General features: G+C 43.7%; 1 protein-coding gene across 4 annotated transcripts; it reads right to left on the bottom strand.

The window, feature by feature from the left end:
• Positions 1-509: 509 nt before the first annotated feature.
• LOC106580496 (beta-adducin) lies at positions 510-23,849 on the bottom strand. Of its 4 annotated transcripts, none has more exons than XM_014161635.3 (15): positions 23,406-23,844; positions 16,899-17,110; positions 15,924-16,071; positions 15,471-15,622; positions 14,973-15,053; positions 13,906-14,055; positions 13,182-13,325; positions 11,895-11,993; positions 11,277-11,453; positions 10,641-10,886; positions 6,131-6,244; positions 5,915-6,001; positions 3,249-3,375; positions 2,457-2,543; positions 510-1,699 (listed from the first exon to the last, which is right to left on the bottom strand). In XM_014161635.3, exons 2-15 carry the CDS (start codon positions 17,061-17,063, stop codon positions 1,434-1,436), a joined length of 2,043 nt encoding a protein of 680 aa, XP_014017110.3. In that variant the 5' UTR covers positions 17,064-17,110; positions 23,406-23,844; the 3' UTR covers positions 510-1,433. The 4 variants fall into 4 exon arrangements, with proteins under 4 accessions (XP_014017110.3, XP_014017111.3, XP_014017112.3 ...); XM_014161636.3 differs by having other exon boundaries at positions 2,457-2,540; XM_014161637.3 differs by lacking the exon at positions 2,457-2,543.
• Positions 23,850-24,143: the final 294 nt, after the last annotated feature.

The raw sequence follows: 24,143 nt of genomic DNA, 5'->3' as shown, positions 1-24,143 counted from the left end.
TAAATCCATTGGATGATAAAGCCAGAGGCCTCCCTATGGCTCAGTTGGCAGAGCATGGTGTTTGCAACGCCAGGGTTGTGGGCATCTTCTGAATGACTAAAATGTGAAAATGTAAATGTCCCGCCGCTCTGACCATCTTCTCCAATGGGTTTTGAGCAAGAGGCGAGAAGAGAGAATAAGACTTGAGAGTTTACAATAAAACATTTCCCCATGTCTTTATAAACAAAAACATATCTCACCAAGAAGCATTAACAAAAAAAAAAAAATATATATATATATATATATATATATATATATATATATATATATATATATATATATATATATATATATATATATATATATACATATACATATACATATATATATATATATGTCGGCAAACATTAAGAATATTATTTTCCCTAAGTATCAGAACTAGAACTGGACTTTACTGTACCTGACTCATATGATCAAGTAAAGTACAGTTGCTAGGTTAACAAACAAATAACAGATCAAACCAAACTGGATTGAAATCAACTTAATATTTAATGACTGGTACATTTTAACCTTGGAAATTTACACTTTACATTCTAATATGAAATAATACATTAAAAAAAGATATCACACATCAGCATTTAGATAACAGCTACTGATCATAAAAATAATTACAGCTGTAAAGACGTATTTTGTACACATATTTCAAATACAATTTTGGGGATAAGTGGAATGTTTAGTGCCTTTTAGTTGGGCTTCAGTTTGCAACATCAAGAAACAAGTTTATTCCATAATGCGTATATCATATCCTTGCTTGGTATTAGTGCCATTTATAGCTTCCAGTTTAATGTTGGGAATTACATTTTTTAAGTATTTATTTTCTTTTTTCCCCTGCTGTCTATGACTTGAATAGTCTGTTTAAATGGAACAAGACTTCTGCCAAAAAGAGCACATTATTATACCTGCATAATTCTACATGCACTGCACCTGTGCTCGCATTACTGTACATACCTGTGACCTTCATCTGACTATTAAAAACAAATAAATATGACAAGACCAGGGGGTGCCTATGAGGATGCTTCAATGCAACATTGGTTTATATGCATACGTGTCAAGTGCATTACTTCTCATCATAAATAAGGGGTGCATAATTCAGTTGGAGTGTTGTTGATTCTATTTCCTTTTGCATTGTTGTGGATTGTTTCATGATCATTTGTGAGTTGTTGAGAAACAATACTGCAAAAAAAACATAGAATTAGAATTACTTCTAAATCTTATGCGCAAAAACAAGTAATGTTTTAACAAATTGTTTGATAGTATAGATAGAAGCAAGTGGACACAAAGACGTGATGAGAGGGACTGAACCATACATTTAGGAAACTTGAGTGAGTGTGTTTGCCTCTGTGTATGTGGCTAGAAATGGAGTGGTTTGTGTCAGAAGCATTTTACATGTCCCCTCAAGTTTCAGCTTTCTCTTTCTGCTCTTTCTTCTTGCTCTTCTTTAGAAATGAGGGGGCCTTGAACTTCTTTTTCTTCTTAGAGGGGGACTTGGAGGGGGATCCCTCAGGGGTGTTGCTGGGCAGTTTAGCGGGTGGCACAGCTGGGGGTGTAGAAGTGTCGTTGGTAGACAAAGCCTTCATCCCTTTCTCCAGCTCCGCCGCGGTCTGCTTCTCCTCCTCTTCTTTCCCGTTCTGCACTGCCGTAGAGGCTGTCTTAGTCTCATCTTATTGGATAATTGGCGTAAAACAAAACAAAGAAAGAAACACAAACAGATTAAATGACTTTGTTTGTGTTATCTGCATGGAACAGTACACAGCAGACATGTCATTGCAGTTGTGCCCAACATGCTTGGCTTTTGAGAGTGCAACAACTTCTTACAGTTTGTTTCTCAGTACTTACTATTGAAACAATATCTCAGTACCAGAGTGGTGCCCTATGAGTCAGTGTAGACAGAGGAACATAGACAAAGACGAACACAGAGACCGAAGGAGAGGGGTACATACAGTAGGTGTGGAGACAGATGGCCGTCACAAGACAGCACTGAAATGTGGCACATTTACAAAAACAATAACAACAACAACCACCACCAAACCTCACATCATCAGAACTGAAATCCCATGTTACTCAGACATTGAAATTCTTATATAATATTGTTCTAATTGAGATCCATGCACATAACTCCATGCACATTACTCCATGCATTGATATCAATGCATGTTTAATGCAAAAGTCCAAGTTACACATCTCAATTTAGGATTGAAATATTTTAGGAAATATTTCATATCACCTATACTGATGCCCACATTCAGTGACTGTCAGCGCAACAGGCATTCTCAATGAGCAGTTGAAGAGGCACATAGTGGAGGCAACAGTACAGGGTCCCGCATATTGTCATGTAGGAATTTGAGCAGTCCTTCTCTCCTGTATGCAAAGCAAGCAGAGACAGCTGAGTGTGTTCAGCACTCCCGGCCGAGTCTCACCTGAGGGTGGAGGATTGCAGGGGTGAGGGTTGTTGGTGGGGGAGGTAGCTGGGGGAGACTCCTTCTCGTTCTCCACCTCATCCCCTACTGACGCACAGACAGACAGACAGACAGACAGACAGACAGACAGACAGACAGACAGACAGACAGACAGACAGACAGACAGACAGACAGACAGACAGACAGACAGACAGACAGACAGACAGACAGACAGACAGACAGACAGACAGACAGACAGACAGACAGACAGACAGACAGACAGACAGACAGACAGACAGTGTGGGGTGAGGAGTACATCGAGCTAATTCTAGCAGCAGGCAGGTTGTGAGGCAGAGTTAGGAATGAATTAGGAATAGGTGAAATAAAGAAAGACACATTAACTGTACAGTCTGAGATTACAGTGCTGCAAGTATAGAGAGATAGGAGCAGGTGTAAGTAATTAAGGCAACATTTGGAGAGAGGGATAGTGTAAGCCACATGCAAAGTGTAAGTGAGTGATAGCTTCTGGTACAGATATAGGATCTTAATTTGATCACTCACTTGTTGTTGAGAATTTTCCTGCACTGTGAGCTTGTGAGCTTTGTGATTTACATAAATTCACTGAAAACCCACACTAACACAGTTACATTAACAGTATTGCACATTTCATGTAGCATACTTTTAGCCAGGTAATAACCTAACCACTGATCAACCAACATTATGGACTAAATGTTAAAATTCTATTGCTGAAGGATTATTTTGCTGTGACAATATAGTTCAAATTAAGATCTCTATCTGTAGCAGTGCACTTACCATCTGTGTGACCTTCTGCTTTCCTCTGCACCTCCTTGCGGTACTCCTCCAGCTCCTTGTCTGTCAGCTGGTTAAATGGGTTGGGGGTCTCCGGCTCAAGTTTTGCAAGTTCTACTGGGTCTGGAGACTAGGATGAAAAGGAGAAGGGAAGGATATTATAATTTTTGTGGTTTTGTTCATCATTGTCGACCCAAGGGGTTTCCCCATCTCATTTCAGTTTCAACACCCAAAAAATGACTCCCCAGAAAAGATGTAGGTTGCTAAATCTTCCAAGTCTTCTTTGTGTTTGCTTCCAGAAGAGCTCATTGGTTTAATTGTCTTCATGGTTCATGTCTTCTCTGACCATCTTATTTATTTGTTTACCTGTACTTTGTTATTGTTGACTGAGAGCACACATTTTTACAGCAATGTGCAGTTTTTTCTGGACCTGGGGAAGAGCAGCAGGGTGGAAGGTGAGGTGTTGAATGAATTAATTAATTAATGAATGATACAATGAGAAGCAGGGGAGTGGGATGATTAGTGGGGATGGTTAGGGGATCAAAGCAGCTTCTGCAGCTGGGTTAGGAATTTTATTTAACAAAGACAACAGGTTAAACACCACATCTCTTGTGACAAGACCACAGGGCCTCAGTATTTATTTTTTATAATATTTAATTTTAATGGGTTTGGAAACAAATGTAAACAACCACACACATACAGTTGAAGTCGGAAGTTCTCATACACCTTAGCCAAATACATTTAAACTCAGTTTTTCACAATTCCTGACATTGAATCCTAGTAAAACGTCCCTGTCTTAGGTCAGTTAGGATCACCACTTTATTTTAAGAATGTGAAATGTCAGAATAATAGTAGAGAGAATGATTTATTTCAGCTTTTAATTCTTTCATCACATTCCCAGTGCGTCAGAAGTTTACATGCACTCAATTAGTATTTGGTAGCATTGCCTTTAAATTGTTTAACTTGGGTCAAACGTTTCAGGTAGCCTTCCACAAGCTTCCCACAATAAGTTGGGTGAGTTTTGGCCCATTCCTACTGACAGAGCTGGTGTAACTGAGTCAGGTTTGTAGGCCTCCTAGCTCCCACACGCTTTTTTAGTTCTGCCCACAAATTTTCTATAGGATTGAGGTCAGGGCTTTGTGATGACCACTCCAATACCTTGACTTTGTTGTCATTAAGCCATTTTGCCACAACTTTGGAAGTATGCTTGGGGTCATTGTCCATTTGGAAGACCCATTTGCGACCAAGCTTTAACTTCCTGACTGATGTCTTGAGATTTTGCTTCAATATGTCCACATAGTTTCCCTCCCTCATAATGCCATCTATTTTGTGAAGTGCACCAGTCCCTCCTGCAGCAAAGCACCCCGACAACATGATGCTGCCACCCCCGTGCTTCACGGTTGGGATGGTGTTCTCCGGCTTGCAAGCCTCCCCCTTTTTCCTCCAAACATAACGATGGTCATTATGGCCAAACAGTTCTATTTTTGTTTCATCAGACCAGAGGATATTTCTCCAAAAAGTACGATCTTTGTCCCCATGTGCAGTTGCAAACTGTAGTCTGGCTTTTTTTATGGCGGATTTGGAGCAGTGGCTTCTTCCTTGCTGAGTGGCCTTTCAGGTTATGTCGATATAGGACTCGTTTTACTGTGGATATAGATACTTTTGTACCCGTTTCCTTCAGCATCTTCACAAGGTCCTTTACTGTTGTTCTGGGATTGATTTGCACTTTTCGCACCAAAGTACATTCATCTCTAGGAGACAGAACGCGTCTCATTCCTGAGCGGTATGATGGCTGCGTGGTCCCATGGTGTTTATACTTGCATACTATTGTTTGTACAGATGAACGTGGTACCTTCAGGCGTTTGGAAATTACTCCCAAGGATGAACCAGACTTGTGGAGGTCTACAGTTTTTTTTCTGAGGTCTTGGCTGATTTCTTTTGATTTTCCAATGATGTCAAGCAAAGAGGCACTGAGTTTGAAGATAGGCCTTGAAATACATCCACAGGTACACATCCAATCGACTCAAATGATGTCAGTTAGCCTATCAGAATCTTCTAAAGCCATGACATTATTTTCTGGAATTTTCCAAGCTGTTTAAAGGCACAGTCAACTTCGTGTATGTAAACTTCTGACCCACTGGAATTGTGATACAGTGAATTAAAAGTGAAATAATCTGTCTGTAAACAATTGTTGGAAAAATGACTAGTGTCATGCACAAAGTAGATGTCCTAACCGACTTGCCAAAACTATAGTCTGTTAACAAGAAATTTGTGGAGTGGTTGAAAAATGAGTTTTAATGACTCCAACCTAAGTGTATGTAAACTTCCGACTTCAACTGTACTTCTACACATATACAGTACATACTGTACATATACACACAGCAACAGCACAGCCTCCATAGAATTCATTACATAACAATAATAATAATAATAATAATAATAATAATATAGAGCTCTCTTTACTTGCACACAATATACTGTAGCTTGGTCGCCGGGCCCTGCCCCCAAAGGTCCAGCACCCTGAAGGCCCCAACCCAACACAGGGCCTCAGTTTAACGTGAAAGACAGAAATACAGTACATCAAATTAAAACGTAAAAAACAAGCATTTACACATTCTCCTGCACTAGCCATTAACCACAGCACTGTAGGCCTAGTACTTGATCCTTACCGGAAGACTATCATCCGTTATGACACCGGCTAGTACTTGGGACTGGGGTCCTGCTGTTTTCATGTCCTGCCGGTTCTGCTGCCTGATCTGGAGATAAACAACATCAACAACAACAACAACCCGAAAGGCTGAAAACCCAAAACCAAACCATGCGATCCCTGTGGTATATCCATACTGTGACATTGTGGCTTACTGAGAGCATTAAGGCAGAAGTACCTTATTTCGTGTTTCCAGCACCTCTTGAGGGTTGGTAAAAAGAGGAACAAACTGATTTGAGTTCTCAATCTTGATGGCTCCACTACCTTGTTGCATCTCCTCTGTCTTCAGCCACTAAGGAAGGGGAGATGACAGTTTTACAGGTCAGGAGTTCTGCAGCATTACCCATTCCATAAACATCCCATAAACATCCCATAAACATTGCTTCAAATGCTTTTCCTCCATCAACACATTTGTGCTTTCAATTACAATTTTCTTTGACATTTCTCTTAAAGTTTCTCTTATACGAGAGAGAGAGAATGGCATTTGACTGGGCAGTGTCTTTCTTGAAGGACATCCTCCTGATATTCTATTGTATATAAACAACCTTGGCTGTTTGACTCTAAAAATCATAGCCATCTTTTTAAACCATTATTTGAATACAGTGTTGTTGTTGTTGTCATTCTTTATGCAGTGTTATTATTATCACACGTGTTCTCAGACAGATGGACAGAAACATCACTGTCGTGCCTTTCCTTTCCACCACCAGAGGGCAGACTCAGCACTGCAGTAATCAACACCAGCACTGGGCTTTCCCCTGCAATGCAGAGGACAAGAGAAAGAGAGCGGGAAGTACAGGGGAGGAGAGAGAGAGGGAGAGAGAGAAAGGGGAGAGCTAGTCTCCTTCCCCTGCCTGATGTATGAGGGTCTCTGCCTGCCTGGTATTGTTCTGTCTGAAAGGACTCCATTGGTGGAGCTCTCTGTAGCCATCTCTTTCCTGAAGTATTATAGCAAACAACCTGTTTTTAAATAACTCTCCTTTTCATGCACACATGAATTAGTGACACATGCATAGCTTTTAATAGCTGTTAAAGGCTACATCTGTTATTCATATTCCTTTGTGGAAATGCTAATATAATAGATCTTTGAAATAAAAACAACAATGTAAATCTGTTAGATTACACTGAACAAAAATCTAAAAGCAACATGCAACAATTTCAAAGATTTCACTGAGTTACAGTTCCTATAAGGAAATCAGTCAGTTCAAATAAATTCATTAGGTCCTAGTCTATGAATTTCACATGACTGGGAATACAGCTATGCATCTGTTGGTCACAGATACCCCCCCAAAAATGTTAGGGGTGTGGATCAGAAAAACAGTCAGTATCTGGTGTAACCACCATTTGCCTTATGCATCTCCTTCGCATAACGTTGATCAGGCTGTTGATTGTGGCCTGTGGAATGTTGTCCCACTGTCGTACACGTCGATCCAGAGCATTTCAAACATGCTCAATGGGTGACATGTCTGTGAGTATGCAGACCATGGAAGAACTGGACATTTTAAGCTTCCGGGAATTGTGTACAGATCCTTGCAACATGGATCCATGCATTATCAAGCTGAAAAATGAGGTGATGGCAGTGGATGAATGGCACGACAATGGGCCTCAGGATCTCGCCATGGCATCTCTGTGCATTCAAATTGCCATCGATAAAATGCAATTGCATTCGTTGTCCGTAGCTTAGGCCTGCCCATACCATAACCCCACCACCACCATGGGGTACTCTGTTCACAACATTGACATCAGCAAACCCTTCGCCCACATGACACCATACATGCTGTCTGCCATCTGGCTGGTGCAGTTGAAACTGGGATTAATCTGTGAAGAGTACATTTCTCCAGCCTGCCAATGCCCATCGAAGGTGAGGATTTGTCCACTGAAATCGGTTACGACGCCGAACTACAGTCAGGTCAAGACCCTAGTGAGGACGATGAGCACATGCAGATATGCTTCCCTGAGGCGGTTTCTGACAGTTTGTGCAGAAATTATTTGGTTGTGCAAACCCACAGTTTCATCAGCTGTCCGGGTGGTTGGTCTCAGACAATACCGCAGGTGAAGAAGCTGGAATTGGAGGTCCTGGATTGGCGTGGTTACATGTGGTCTGCGGTTGCGAGGGCGGTTGGACGTACTGCCAAACGACATTGGTGGCGGCTTATGATAGTTAAATTAACATTAAATTCTCTGGCAAAAGCTCTGGTGGTGACCTAACAAAATAGAGAAATAAACCGTCTCTCTCAGGTCAGGGCGTGACAGTACCCCCCCCCCCCCCCCCAAAGGTGCAGACTCCCGGCCGCAAACCTGAACCTATAGGGGAGGGTCCAGGTGGGCATCTACCCATGGTGGCGGCTCCGGTTCGGGGTGTAGCCCCTGCTCCGCCCACTGATCCCTCCGCTTTCGTGCCACCGGACAGTGGATCGGAGGAGGAGGAACCGGACCGTAGATCATCGCTGGAGGCTCTGTACTGCAGGCCGCCGCCGGAGGCTCTGGGCTGCAGACCGCCGCCGGAGGTTCCGGACTGTAGGCCGTCTCAGGAGGTTCCGGACCGGGGACCGTCGCTGCAGGCTCCATGCCATGGATCATCACTGCAGGCTCCGCGCCATGGATCACCACTGGAGGCTTTGTGCCATGGATCATCCCTACAGGCTCCGGACCATGGATCATCCCTACAGGCTTCTTGTCATGGATCATCACTACAGGCTCCGGGCCATGGATCATCACTGGAGGCTTCGGACCATGGATCATCACTGAAGGCTTCTTACGTGGAGCCGGAACAGGTCTCACCGGACTGGGGAGACGCACTGGAGACCGGGTGCACAGAGCAGGCACAGGGTATACTGGGCCGTGGAGGCGCACTGGAGGTCTGGAGCTTAGGGCTGGCACAACCCGTCCTGGCTAGATGCTTACTTTAGTCCGGCAAGGGCGGGGCGCTGGCACAGGACGAACTGGGCTGTGCAGGCGCACTTGCGACACAGTGCGTAGAACTGTGTTTTTGGGGGGGATGCCTCTCGGGCTTCCGTCGTTGTGCTAGCTCCTCGTAATGTCGCCGTTCCGCTTTCGCTGCCTCAATCTCCTCTTTAGGACGGCGATACTCCCCAGCCTGACTCCAGGGTCCTTTCCTGTCCAGAATCTCTTCCCATGTCCACTGGTCCATACCACGCTGCTTGGTCTTATTGTGGTGGGATCTTCTGTGACGATCGTCGTAATGAGTAGAGCAAGGTGCAGCGTGGTACGTGTTCATATTTCTATTTTTTATTAAACTCAGAACAAACAAAGGAAAAACAAATGTCACGTTCTGCAGGCTTACTGAGCTGTACAAAAACAAGATCCCACACTGAAGAAGGGAAAAAGGGCTGCCTAAGTATGATTCCCAATCAGAGACAAGGATAGACAGATGCCTCTGATTGGAAATCATACTAGGCCAATCAAAGAAAAAGACAACATAGAAATATAACACATAGACTGCCCACCCCACACCCTGACCTAACAAAATAGAGAAATAAACCATCTCTCTCAGGTCAGGGCGTGACAGGTGGGCACTCCTGCAGTCAGCATGCCAATTGCACGCTCCCTCAAAATTTAAGACATCTGTGGCATTGTGTTGTGTGACAAAACAAAACATTTTAGAGTGGCCTTTTATTGTCCCTAGCACAAGGTGCACCTGTGTAATGATCATGCTGTTTAATCAGCTTCTTGATATGCCACACCTGTCAGGGGGATGGATTATCTTGGCAAAGAAGAAATGCTCACTAAGAGGGACATAAACTAATTTGTGTACAAAATAAGCATTTTGTACGTATGGAAAATGTCTGGGATCTTTCATTTTATTTATACATGTTGTGTTTATGTTTTTGTTCAGTGTAGTTTCCATACCAGTTAGCATAAATGTTGGAATGAACATTGATTTGACAACAGAGATTGAGAATGGGCACAAAGGAGGTAGTGGTACTAGTCTATGTATTACCTCCTAGGCTCCTCCCCAGTCCCCCTCTGAAACTAAGTAAGAAAGAAAGCCTTGTCCAAGCTAGACCGGCCCATAGGGCAGTAGCCTATCTCCTGTTTCTGTATTGAGAGGCAGCTTGATGTGCAAGTACACCCCTGGACAGGCCGCTAGTCCCCCACTCTACTAAGGCCCTCCTTACTGTGATGTACTGGTGGCCAGGGCTGGCCTAGCTCTCAGGTACTTACTGTGGTGTGCTGGTGTCCGGGGCTTGTCTAGCTCTCAGGTACTTACTGTGGTGTGCTGGTGTCCGGGGCTTGTCTAGCTCTCAGGTACTTACTGTGGTGTGCTGGTGTCCAGGGCTTGTCTAGCTCTCATGTACTTACTGTGGTGTGCTGGTGTCCAGGGCTTGTCTAGCTCTCAGGTACTTACTGTGGTGTGCTGGTGTCCAGGGCTTGTCTAGCTCTCAGGTACTTACTGTGGTGTGCTGGTGTCCGGGGCTTGTCTAGCTCTCAGGTACTTACTGTGGTGTGCTGGTGTCCGGGGCTTGTCTAGCTCTCAGGTACTTACTGTGGTGTGCTGGTGTCCGGGGCTTGTCTAGCTCTCAGGTACTTACTGTGGTGTGCTGGTGTCCGGGGCTTGTCTAGCTCTCAGGTACTTACTGTGGTGTGCTGGTGTCCGGGGCTTGTCTAGCTCTCAGGTATTTACTGTGGTGTGCTGGTGTCCGGGGCTTGTCTAGCTCTCAGGTACTTACTGTGGTGTGCTGGTGTCCGGGGCTGGCTTGGTCCTGGTTTACCCTCAGGTAGGAGTTGGGGGTGTTGAGCCAGCGTGTCTTCGCCTGTTGCTGCCGCTGGGCGTAGGGGTGCAGGCGGGGTAACGGGTGCACCCCCTCCTCCTCAAACTGGAAGGAGTGGACTGTGGCGGGTACCTCCACCTCTCTCCGTGTCCGAGAGCGCTCCAGCAGCACGGGGCAGCGGTAGGCGTAGCCGGTACGGTAACCCTGGAGGGTGGGGAGAGGGAGGTTTATGTGTAATGTCCCCTGTCATGTCCAGTACTGTGTGGCTGACTGATGTATTGTCAATGTCCAATGTCCAGGGGTACAAGTGATCCATATGATCCACACCCTGAAGTTTAAAGTAGGTTAGACCTGTGTCTGGACCACTGCTATTTTCAGCATTTTCTAAGTACTGTTTATGGTGGATGTTAATTCATTAAGGTAGGGGGTGAGAATATCTATTTTAGTGCACGTCCTAAAGAACATTATACCTGCCCTATTCATAATGACTGTCCCCATTACACTACTTTGAGAATATTTGCAGCATTGTAAATCATTCCACTACATTGAGAATGCTTGCAGCATTGTACATTTGGTTATGTGTTGTGATCTCACCAGGTTGTCCAGGGTCCTCATGAGAGCCTCAAACTCGTGCTCCCCGAGTCGACTCTTGGTCAGGGGGCCGAAGGTAGACCCGGCCCAGCCCACGGTGCCTGCAGAAATGGGTTTGTGGATGGAGCGGTCCAGCATGATCAGGTTCTGCTCCCCTCCAGCGCTGCACAATGCTGACACCTGTCAGCATATCACAAGATTGCAGCAGTGTGTTATGCCTTGGGTTTGACACGCGGTACAGTTACAGTACTGCACATACGACAGTCAAAGTACAAGGGTACTAAGGCAAGGACAAGCATTCAGACGTGAAACTGCCAAAGCTGTTCATGTGAATGCTATCACTCTCTCTCTTACACATATACACAAAGTCAACGAGCTAACATTCTGGCAGTCCTCTCTCTCTCTCTCTCTCTCTCTCTCTCTCTCTCTCTCTCTCTCTGTATCTTGCTCTCTCTCGCTCTTTAGCTCTCTTTGTCTCTCTCTCTCGTGCACACACACAGTCACTGAGCTATGAGTGTGGGAGTTCTCTCACTCTCTCTCAATGGGGCAGTCAGAGTTGTGCCCCAAGCCTTTGGCAGCATGGAGCAGGCTGGATGGATGTCAGTATGTGTGTCTCTGTACCTGGATCTGACAGGCAGCCTGGATGTGGTAGATGGTGTAGAAAGCCTCTTCCACTGACTCCCCCAGGGCCACGATACCATGGTTTCGAAGCACCAGCACCTAGGAATAAAGATAGACTTCAGCAAGTGAAAAAACACTTATAGTGTAACCCTCTTTTACCTCAGAGTACATATAGTCCTGGCCAAAAGTTTTGAGAATGACACAAATATTAATTTTCACAAAGTCTGCTGCAGTTTGTATTATGGAAATTTGCATATACTCCAGAATGTTATGAAGAGTGATCAGATGAATTGCAATTAATTGCAAAGTCCCTCTTTGCCATGCAAATGAACTGAATCCCCAAAAAATATTTCCACTGCATTTCAGCCCTGCCACAAAAGGACCAGCTGACATCATGTCAGTGATTCTCTCGTTAACACAGGTGTGAGTGCTGACGAGGACAAGGCTGGAGATCACTCTGTCATGCTGATTGAGTTCGAATAACAGACTGGAAGCTTCAAAAGGAGGGTGGTGCTTGGAATCATTGTTCTTCCTCTGTCAACCATGGTTATCTGCAAGGAAACATGTGCCGTCATCATTGCTTTGCACAAAAAGGGCTTCACAGGCAAGGATATTGCTGCCAGTAAGATTGCACCTAAATCAACCATTTATCGGATCATCAAGAACTTCAAGGAGAGCGGTTCAATTGTTGTGAATAAGGCTTCAGGGCGCCCAAAAAAGTCCAGCAAGCGCCAGGACGTCTTCTAAAGTTGATTCAGCTGCGGGATCGGGGCACCACCAGTAAAGAGCTTGCTCAGGAAGGGCAGCAGGCAGGTGTGAGTGCATCTGCATGCACAGTGTGGCGAATACTTTTGGAGGATGGCCTGGTGTCAAGAAGGGCAGCAAAGAAGCCACTTCTCTCCAGGAAAAACATCAGGGACAGACTGATATTCTGCAAAAGGTACAGGGATTGGACTGCTGAGGACTGGGGTAAAGTCATTTTCTTTGATGAATCCCCTTTACGATTGTTTGGGGCATCTGGAAAAAAGCTTGTCCGGAGAAGACAAGGTGAGCGCTACCATCAGTCCTGTGTCATGCCAACAGTAAAGCATCGTGAGATCATTCATGTGTGGGGTTGCTTCTTCGACCCTGTCATCGCAATTCTTATGGTTTCACAAAAAATATTGTGAATTGAACTTGTGTTTTCCCTATTATTGGAGATATTTGTCTCAAGCAGCAAATGAGCAGTATGAGAACTAAATTACAAGCACGTCCCATTAACCCCTTGTTCTGCCGTAATGTCCTCACCTTACAGGTGGGCCCCAGGCTCTTCTGGAGCTCCACTCTGTCCTCCTCGTTCTCCATCAACCTGTTGTAGTCGTAGTACGCTACCTCACCCACCAGCAAAGCCTCATGGGACAACGGCAGGAGGCCACACTTCATGGCTGACACCTGCACACACAGACAACTATAAGTCACATTCTGTAGGATTTAGCAGGGTTTTTCATGACAAGTTTTGTCATCGGCGCCTAATCTTATATTGTCATCTAATACATTGTTATATTATACCTATTATTATTGTACATTTTAGTCATTTATCCAGAGCGACTTACAGTAGTGAGTGGATACATTTTTCGTACTTGTCCCCCCGTGGGAATTGAACCCACAACCCTTGTGTTGCAAGTTCCATGCTCTACCAACTGAGCCACACCTCCAAATCTCAAGTGCAGGAGTACTACTACCGTGTGAGTCCTAGGACTCCACTCCATTAGAAAAATACATTCTAAACTAATTACAAATGTGCAACAATGATTGTTGTGAGTGTGCCATGTTTGTCCCTCTGTCTGTGTGCCCTGTCCCCCTGGCAGTGCCCCAGCCCCAGCCCCAGTGTGTGTGTGTGTGTGTGTGTGTGTGTGTGTGTGTGTGTGTGTGTGTGTGTGTGTGTGTGGGTGTGTGTGTGTGTGTGTGTGTGTGTGTGTGTGTGTGTGTGTGTGTGTGTGTGTGTGTGTGTGTGTGTGTGTGTGTGACTCACAGCGGTAGTGGCGGGGGTGTGGAGATGCATCAGACAGCGTACGTCTGGCCGGGTGGAGTAAATGGCTGAGTGAAGGCTGAAGGAACCCAGGTCTACCCCCAAGGGGGTGCTGCCCCTCTCCACCACCTCCCCCAGGATGTTCACCTTCACCTGGGAGGAGACAACAACGCATCAACACCACCAGCAGCAGCACTGAGGTCAGTTCTATTTGGTTTTTACACTTGTTTGGATACTTAGTTGTTCCTGACAAAACTAGCACCTGTATATATTTATGTAATGCCTATTACTGTCCAATTACAGTGCATATTTCCATTTTTATTATAATGTAAAGCAAACCAAAAAAGGTCGCTTGATGAAGACATTCTGTTACTGAGGTGAGCAAAAGCATTATTTAATAAGTTGACTGAATAATTAGTACTTATCTGTGTCAACCAGAAACAAATCAGCTTATGTTTTATCATACAATATCAAATATGGTTCAGGGTTAACAAGCAGCACACTTATCACAGAATATTTGTTTTCCAATGAAGTGGACATCATTAGTTTTCCTTGTGACTGTGGCACATCGTTAGCACAGTTAGAACAATGAGACAGATATTTCACCAGTGGTATAAATGTGAAGCATCCGGTTGGTGTTTCCACTCACCACCAAATATGGTTATGAGAGGAAGCCCAGTGGCCGGCAGTGGGAGAAGATGGAGCGAGACGGATATTGGCAGACATTCTGCTAATTTTCTCATTGATGAAACATTTGATCTCTATACAATTTCCTGTTTCCAAAACTATCTGTAACAGAGTGGACTGTGTTTTGTAGACTTTACTCTTTGCCAAAGCTTTAAAAAATGGCATTGTTTACAAGGAGTGCAAGGGCAAATTGAGTTATTGTACACACACACTTCACAGAGTAGGTGTTCCCTAATGGAAATATGCAAATAAATGCTTGAACGCTCTGCCCACCTCCTTGCTTGTTCTGCCCACTATGATTCATTTGCTCCCATTGGAAACGACAGACTCTGGTCTATCTTGGGTTAGCTATAAAAAATCTTCGACATCAGTAGTGAACTCACCAGGCTAGAGGCAGTGACCTCACCATAGGCCAAGCCATTGGGCGGAACCAGGAAGTGCTCCTGTTCCTTACTGACACGCAGCTGACAGGAGACAACACACACACACACACACACACAACTCTGTCAGATATCAAACTTTACAAACAGAGAAGGGGATAGAGATAAGGAAGGGATGGGTAGAAAAACAAACAGAGAGAGAATGAGGCCAAATGTAAAAATAGAAAGCACAAAGAGAGAGAGAAAGTTAAGGAGTGACAAAAAAGCTGTGATGTCCTTTCAAAATGAGTTTCATAAGTGCATAGTCAAGTATCTGCTTCAAATGTTCAAAACCTGCATACAATTTTACCCTCATGGATATTGTAATGGTAATTATGTTACTAAAACCATCTCTTTTGACAGTAGTGATTTTTTGCATTGTCAAAATAGGGATCTAAAAGAACAAAGCAAAAGAATGAAAGACAGACCAAAAGAGTGTTTCAGCCAGGCAGGTCTACTCACGGTGAGGCAGGTGTGGCTGAGCTGGGCCCAGCCGTAGAGGTCCAGAAGGCGGTGGACACTGGCCAGTTTACAGCGCATCAGCCTCTCTCCCTTCACCATGCTGCTGGGCTCCGAGCCATGCAGGTCATTGATGGGCGTCACCATCGTCATGCCTACACAGGGAAAGAATGAAAGTAGAGAGGAGTTAATAGCAGATCAGAGAACATTATCTTGTGTGTTTGTTTGTTAATCTTTTGGTCAGGTGATTTACTTGTCTGTGTCTTGGTGTTAGACGTGTATTAGACGTGTATTTGAACCTGTACATCTGTGAATATGTTTGTTTATGCGTGCGTGTTTATTTCTGAGTGTGTGTGTGTGTGTGTGTGTGTGTGTGTGTGTGTGTGTGTGTGTGTGTGTGTGTGTGTGTGTGTGTGTGTGTGTGTGTGTGTGTGTGTGTGTGTACCTACACATTACCTGTACTGGAGGGGGAGGTAGATAAGGCGGCAGGGGAGCCTTGAGAGGCCATGTAGTCAGCTATCTGCCTCAGAGCCCAGAGGTTAGAGCTGCTGCCTCCCTTCTTCATCTGTTCCTGGATCAGAACATCCAGCTCCTCCCGGAAAGACTACACACACACACACACACCCACGGACACACACACACAGACGGACACACACACACACACACACACACACACACACACACACACACACCACACACACACACACACACACACACACACCCGGACACACAGACATATACACGGACACACATACACATACACCCAGCACGCACGCAGCACGCACGCAGCATGCACACGCACATGAACACACACAGAACAAGCTATTAACATGGTAGTTAAAATACACCCACAATTAGCCTGAGAGCTAAAACACTCAGAACGGTGCAGGCTAGTTGCTTGATTATTAGAAATTGGTGTGCTAGATTATGGTTGGAGTGAAAAGCTACAGGACGGTAGCTCTCCAGGAACAGGGTTGGAGAGCCCTAACATAGACTGACCAGGTGAATCCAGGTGAAAGCTATGATCCCTTATTGATGTCACTTGTTAAATCCACTTCAATCAGTGTAGATGAAGGGGAGGAGACAAGTTAAAGAAGGATTGTTAAGCATTGAGACAACAGAGACATGTATTGTGTGTGTGTGCCATTCAGAGGGTGAATGGGCAAGACAAAAGATTTAAGTGTCTTGAACTGGTTATGGTAGTAAGTGCCAGGCGTACTGTTTTGTGTCAAGAACTGTAACGCTGCTGATACACACAGGTCCCTGTGTGTATCAAGAGGGTCTCTTTTAAGACTCTTGAAAAGTCTCCCACACACATACAGTATGTGTATATACACACACAGAGAGACACAGACGTGTTTGCACACTCACACATAGACCCAAGCCAACTGGACGCACACACAAGAACATACACACAGTGAGTGTACTCACCGGGCTCTGCAGGAGGCTGGAGACCCGTTTCTTGTGTTGGGGCTCAGAGGAGCCGGGTGTGGAGTGTTGTGGAGACACCAGGGCCTCGGGGACCCTATCACTAGGGGCCCCATCAATGGGGCTCCACTGCACAGGCGTGCCCTTAGGGTTGGGCGAGGTGCTCATCTTCTACTGCTCACAAGGGGGTGCCACAGGACGATGAGTGGGAAGAGCTGGGGAGAGAGGAGAGGGAAAATAAAATGAATTGCAGTTTCAAAGAGATACATTTAGCTTTTTGTGAAGAACTTAATTTAATGCAAAATGCAATGCACAATTAATACAGTGCATGCATATATTGTAATACATTTTATTTTAATGTCGTCTAAGCTGCTGTAGTTACCAATCATTAGCCTTAAAGATGGAGTCTGCAGTAGGGGGAAACAGCGCCACTGGCCCCCACCACTGTTGTCATTGATTTTGTTGCCTAGCTGAGGATCGTCCGGCAGCATGGTAAAACAACATTGCAGTACATATTCTGCTCTTCTATCGTGCGTGCAATGATGTCAGAGGGGAAAAAACTGTGTTCGTTGTTTGCTGTAAATTTGTTGTTTTAATATCACAAACGGATGGCTGTTTCACCATTAAGGATTCCAGCTTTAAACGTCAACATAGACACAAACACAGAAGCCTTCCTCCCACCCCACACTAGGGATGAGCTATTCCACAGAGTAAAGCCTGTGTGTGCCATAGGCTAGCGGAACCAGTGGGGAGTGGAGAAATGCAGCATTAGCAGTAAGAGCTCAGACAGCAGCATTACAACGCCTGCCAGCAGGAAGTCCACTCAATCATAGATGACCAGTAATTGGAGAACCAGTAAAGAATTACCGGAAAGGTTTTCAAAAAGAGCCAACCAACCTTCACCCAGTAAACACACACACTTACAAGCACTCACGCACACACACACACACACACACACACACACACACACACACACACACACACACACACACACACACACACACACACACACACACACACACACACACATTTCTGCTAAAAGCAGATTAGACCTTTAACACGTCACACCCTCTCTCCTGTGCTGACACAAATTTAAAACTGAACTGCTCAGATTAGCCACATATAGCTCACAACATCACATAAAAATATTCTGCCCTGGTAGTGTAAACATCTGAAGAACAGGCAAACATAGTGATGAAATATACAATTAGCCTACACCAACTGCAGGGACATCAGTGATGGTAAATGTATAGTTAACCAAACTAATGTAGAGTATGTTCGTTTACAAATTACAAAAATACAAATTACATAAATTAATATTTTGTTTGAACTATCCCTTTTAATATTAAATTGTGAATTTCAGGATGTACTTTGAGTTGGTATGGTTTCCTAAGCTCGTAAACAGTTTTTAACCATAATCTGTAAACATTCAAGTATCTAAATGCACTCCTAACTCCTCCTCTAATGCATTTACTCTACCCCCAAACACTTACAACCAAGTCACTCCTACCTACCAGGCCTATACTTCTATGAACCACAGTGGAGGACAGATAATAATATGGATAAACTGCTGCCCACCTTTCATTGAAATTATTTTATTCTGTGGTGGTACAAACTGGAATCCGGTTCATTCCTAGGGTCCTGCCTTTCTAGGAAGTTATTCCAAGCCACTGTGCTTCTACATCTGCATTGCTTGCTCGTTGGGGTTTTAGGACAGGTATCTGTATAAGCACATTGTGACAACTACTGATGTAAAAATGGCTTTATAAAATAAATGTGATTGATTGAAATTGTATTGAATGTGCCTTGGTACACAGACACCAACACCAAGCTACTATTTTCTGGTTCTTACATTCACAATATCACAGCAAAAGCACAATTATGTGAACTGTATCACCACATTCAGGTGGATTTGTCACCTGTTTTAATGTAGGCTACTTATTTACTTACCTAAGCTTTACATCCATTCCTATTTCTGTCTTGATATAAACAGTCTCCATTCTGCTGCCTCTGCCCTGGTAGGTCCCAGTTCATGCTGGGATGAGTGTCTGCAAACCAAATGGCACCATATTCCCTATATAGTGCACTACAGTTGACCAGGGCCCATAAGGCTATACCATATAGGGAAAAGGGTGCCATTTGGCACACAGCCTGTGAGTGTGTCAAAACTGTCTGGTTCTTTGTGTGAGAGTCACTACAAGTGGGCACAGCTGCTGAGAGGAGAGTAGCAGATAGAGAGCAGCTCTCTCTCTCTCCAGGGAGGACTATAATGACTAGGATGTCACAGAGGTCGGGCTTTAGTAGTCTATACCCATTTCTACCTCCTTCTCCTTCCCCACTATTAGAGCACAACATTGCATTAGTGAAAACCAAGACCGTTCTCAGGGCAGGCCTGGTTGTAGCTAGATATGTTCAAGTCGCGTCAGGAACAATTTTAACATTTTACCTAACCCTAACCTAATTCTCCTAACCTGCCACGCTAATCCTCCTAACCTGCCACGCTAATCCTCCTAACCTGCCACGTAAATTTTCCTAACCTGCTACGAAAGTCTCTTCTGCTAGTCAAAACCGGTAGACCTGCCCTGAGAGCAGTGAGAGTATCCATGAATTCGATACTGCTATTAGAGCTGGGCAAGCCTCTTCACCTGAGCTCCAAGAAAACCCAGAGGAAAGAGAGGGGAGCTCTGACAGGCGAACCCTATGCCCTCAGTTCACTCACCTCCCATTGCTGCTGTTTATGGTGAGCCTCTCTGCCAGTCCAAATTATGAGCTGGACATGTGGAAACCACATTCAATGTCCATATGCATTACATGCTAATGTTCCTGATATGGCAGCCGAGTCTTTCTCCTGACTGAGAGCATGAGATGCAGTTAGAGGAACTAGGGGGTGAATAGGAGTATAATGAGGGCTCCCACGTGGCACAGCGGTCTAAGGCACTGCATCGCAGTGCTAGAGGCGTCCCTACAGACCCTGGTTCGAATCCAGGCTGTATTACAGCCGGTTGTGATTGGGAGTCCCATAGGGTGGTGCAAAATTGTCCAGCATCGTTAGGGTTTGGCCGGTGTAGGCCGTCATTGTAAATAAGAATTCGTTCTTAACTAACGTGCCTATTTAAATAAAGGTTAAATAAAAAAATAAACACAAGTAATCCCAAATTGATTTCTCTGGCCAGGCTTTCATTAGGTTAATGAGGGAAATTGCAGTTAATGGACACAAACTAATTATGTACCTACTTTGGAAAAAGTCAGCATTGATTCTGTCTTGTTTACCCATGCTAACCCGCTTTTAACTCAGCAGTTGTCACACCTAACTAATTTAAAATAAGCTATATTGGTGAACATTATCTTCGTCATTGGAACTTTAGATCTAAACACCCTCTCATTTCAAGTTCTAAAAATAGCAGGAAACTCAGTCTTAATATCTTCCTGCATATTTATGGACATAATGAGGTAATGCAATTTGGACTATTCATTTATTAAAGATTATCAGATTTTTAAAATCAAAGTCCCTCTTGGGCAGTAATGGGAGGGCAGTTAACATTTTAAATGAACCCTTGTATAATATCAGTAGTCTCTTCTTCTGTGCACTGGTCCTCATGATTTATTCAGATCATTTAATAGCATGGGTGTGTTGTTAAAGGAACAGACGCACAGGAAAGACAAAGAGACACATTAATTTGTGATCGGACTGATAATACATTATATAACATGATCGTGACCAGGGGTAAATGGTTTCATGTTCTGCTGTATAAGCTGCATTCAATAATCTTTCATTGGATAGAATCTGTCCAAACACCACCATCTAGACACGCAAAACATGCCCCAGGATTGGAGCAGGCCTATTCTGAAAGGATGCTATGGTTTTCGTTTATAGTTATCGACAATGACGTCAATAAACTGAACATAATAAATTATGGCTGGGCAGACTTCTGATCCTTTGGCTGTCACGCATTATCTAGGTGAGAACAACACATCGTATGAAGGAAGTTAACTGGAATGAAATACGAAATTGTAATCTTCACAACAATAGAAACGTCAATGAGAAATAGATAAGCGGCTTGAAAGTTCCACTGATGAACTGTGATCTTGAGAATGCATTTTCATCATGATATTTTCTCTCCAGACAGCAATGTATCCCCTCTCCTCCCCTCCAGCATCCCTCTCACTTCCTCTTCAACCATTAGGTGGGTTGAAGAGGAAGTAGTGTTTTCTCCGAAAAGTACGATCTTTGTCCCTGTGTGCAGTTGCAAACCGTAGTCTGGCTTATTTTATGGCGGTTTTGGAGCAACGGCTTCTTCCTTGCTGAGCGGCCTTTCAGGTTATGTTGATATAGGACTCGTTTTACTGTGGATATAGATACTTTTGTACCTGTTTCCTCCAGCATCTTCACAAGGTCCTTTGCTGTAGTTCTGGGATTGATTTGCACTTTTCGCACCAAAGTACATTCATCTCTAGGAGACAGAATGCGTCTCCTTCCTGAGCGGTATGACGGCTGCATGGTCCCATGGTGTTTATACTTGCGTATTATTGTTTGTACAGATGAACATGGTACCTTCAGGCGTTTGGAAATTGCTCCCAAGGATGAACCAGACTTGTGGAGGTCTACAATTTTTTGTCTGAGGTCTTGGCTGATTTCTTTTCATTTTCCCATGATGTCAAGCAAAGAGGCACTGAGTTTGACAGTAGGCCTTGAAATACATCCTCAGGTACACCTCCAATTGACTCAAATTATGTAAATTAGTCAATTATCAGAAGCTTCTAAAGCCATGACATAATTTTCTGGAATTTTCCAAGCTGTTTAAAGGCACAGTCAACTTAGTGTATGTAAACTTCTGACCCACTGGAATTGTGATAGAGTGAAATAATAAGTGAAGTGAAATAATCTGTCTGTAAACAATTGTTGGAAAAATTACTTGTGTCATGCACAAAGTATCTTTCCTAACCGACTTGCCAAAACTATAGTTTGTTAACAAGAAATTTGTGGAGTTTGAAAAACGAGTTTTAATGACTCCAACCTAGGTGTATGTAAACTTCCGACTTCAACAGTATATATTAAGAAACATAGTTTTTTCTGTCAGAAAATAGACATTTCCATTAAAGGAGGTATTTTCTCCCAAGTTACCCTAACGATGATGTGATTTACGGAGAATATTTTTTTTTAATGAAATGTATGCATTCACTACTGTAAGTCGCTCTGGATAAGAGCGTCTGCTAAATTACTAAAATGTAAAATGTATAATAGCTGATTCAAGCAATTGCTAATTATAAGATATGCTTGATGAACATAAACATGCATGAAGCCACTTGACTAGGATGACTAAAGCTTCTATTCAACACAATTTTCCATCCATTCAAAACAATGCTTTTGGGGTGGTAAATTACGATTCAAATGTCTCCTGAAAAAAAATAGGCCAAGCCTTCCTATTTTGTTCAGTTCCTTCATGACAGCATCCCTGCATCCCTCATGGTGCCGCCGCCCCATGGCCCCTGAATGGCTGCCTAGCAACCAGACGAGCAGCGCTGCAACATCAGCACCAAGGTAGCACCCACTGCGCGACTGATTTTTCAGCCCTGCCTGGCAGCTTGGTTGAAGATGACAAAGGTTACGACAACGGTATTCTAATATCCCATGACTCTTTGCAACAATGGGTCCAGCTATGCTAGTTAGCAACAGCGCTGGTCCCAGATTTGTGACGGTCATCATTGTCTTAACCTGTAGAGTTTCGACCTAGCCTGGTAGGCAGATCTAAACTAATGGCCATGCACACGTAATATGCCAAGCTATAGAGCAGGAGCCTGTTATGGGGGGTACCCAGACGGTACGTGTGAGGCGGAGGGGGCCACTTCTGTTCATCACGAATCCATTATAGCCTGCCTATCTATAGAAACCCCAATCTGCATAATTAAAAGCGAGTAACCAATCAAAAAAATAAATAATAATGCATCCATGCAAGACGGTCCTTCTGGTGATATAATCCAAATCATATTATGCGATTTAACGTTTGAAAATAAGAGCACTGTGCCGCGCATATCAGAAAATACAAACAAAACCATGTAATTCGTATAGAGCCAAGAGAAACGTATTTCTTCTATCGAAATAAATACACATGATAGAATTCTGATTAATAATGCCTATAAACCGTAAGACTGCCTCCATGTTTGCTGCCGCAAAACAGCTTGCTGGTGATGATTAGCAGACCAATAAAAATGTATAGGCTGCAAAGTTGTGAGGAAACGGTGAAGCAGCTACCTCTTAGAATTAGATTATTATAGGGAATTATAAATGTTATTACTTTACGGTTAGAAACGATTTTATTTTCAACATCTGATACTGGTCATTGTCAAATTAATGTTATGGCATGCATCACACTACTAGCAAAGGATCAATGGACTACATTTCAATGGTGTATCGCCCAATGGATGGTCACGAATATGTTGATAGCTTTAATGACAAAAAACGAATTTACATAAAATAAAAAACTTCTGATAGCTGGTTATGTCTGTTCTTACCTCAGTGCATTCTCTGCGGATTTTCTTTTGTGGATGCGCGTCACACCCTCTGCCTTAGGACTTAAAACCCAAACAACAGAATCTGCTATAATTAAAATGCAACGATGTTTATAGCCCTAGGTTATTCCGTTGTCTTCCTATACCGCGGCCGCCTGCTGTATATCCCCGCTGTTTTTCATCGTTGAGTGCGCCTGGCCCAGCCCATTGCCACGCCTGCCCACACTCCAACACCCTGACCGCTTATGGGTCTTCTGCACGATTCCGACACCACCTGCACTCCCCAAAATTCGACAGCAATTCATTTTTCTGTAAGATTGAATAGCACTTAGGCACATTGTTTTCTTTGTGTGGTAATTTTCCACTTGGAATTTAATGCAAATGTACTGCACACCCGCATGGTGTTATTGTTTTATTTTTGTCCTATGGCAACCTGGAATTGTAATATTGCAAAAACATTGACGCTGTGACCACGAATTACAAACTGGCGCCACCTTGTGATCAAAATAAGGACTCCAAGGAAACAAAATGCACAACAAACAAAGCCCCATTACCCTTCACAGGCATGGCATGAAAGTGTAAAACTATCGGCCTGTGGTCAATATTCAAGATGATTAAATGTTAGTTAAATTACATTTAGAAGTGCATTTATTTTACATTGAGTGTTTGGTAGGTAAGTAATGGTATACATGTAATGTTTTGCATGGACATACAGTGCATTCAAATATTCATACTCCTTGA

The sequence above is a fragment of the Salmo salar genome, chromosome 20, assembly GCF_965601325.2.
Source record: "Salmo salar chromosome 20, fSalSal1, whole genome shotgun sequence".
In the NCBI taxonomy this organism is placed as follows: Eukaryota; Metazoa; Chordata; class Actinopteri; order Salmoniformes; family Salmonidae; genus Salmo; species Salmo salar.
The sequence above is the reverse complement of the archived record's forward strand: the minus strand, read 5'-3'. Positions and strand labels throughout refer to the sequence as shown.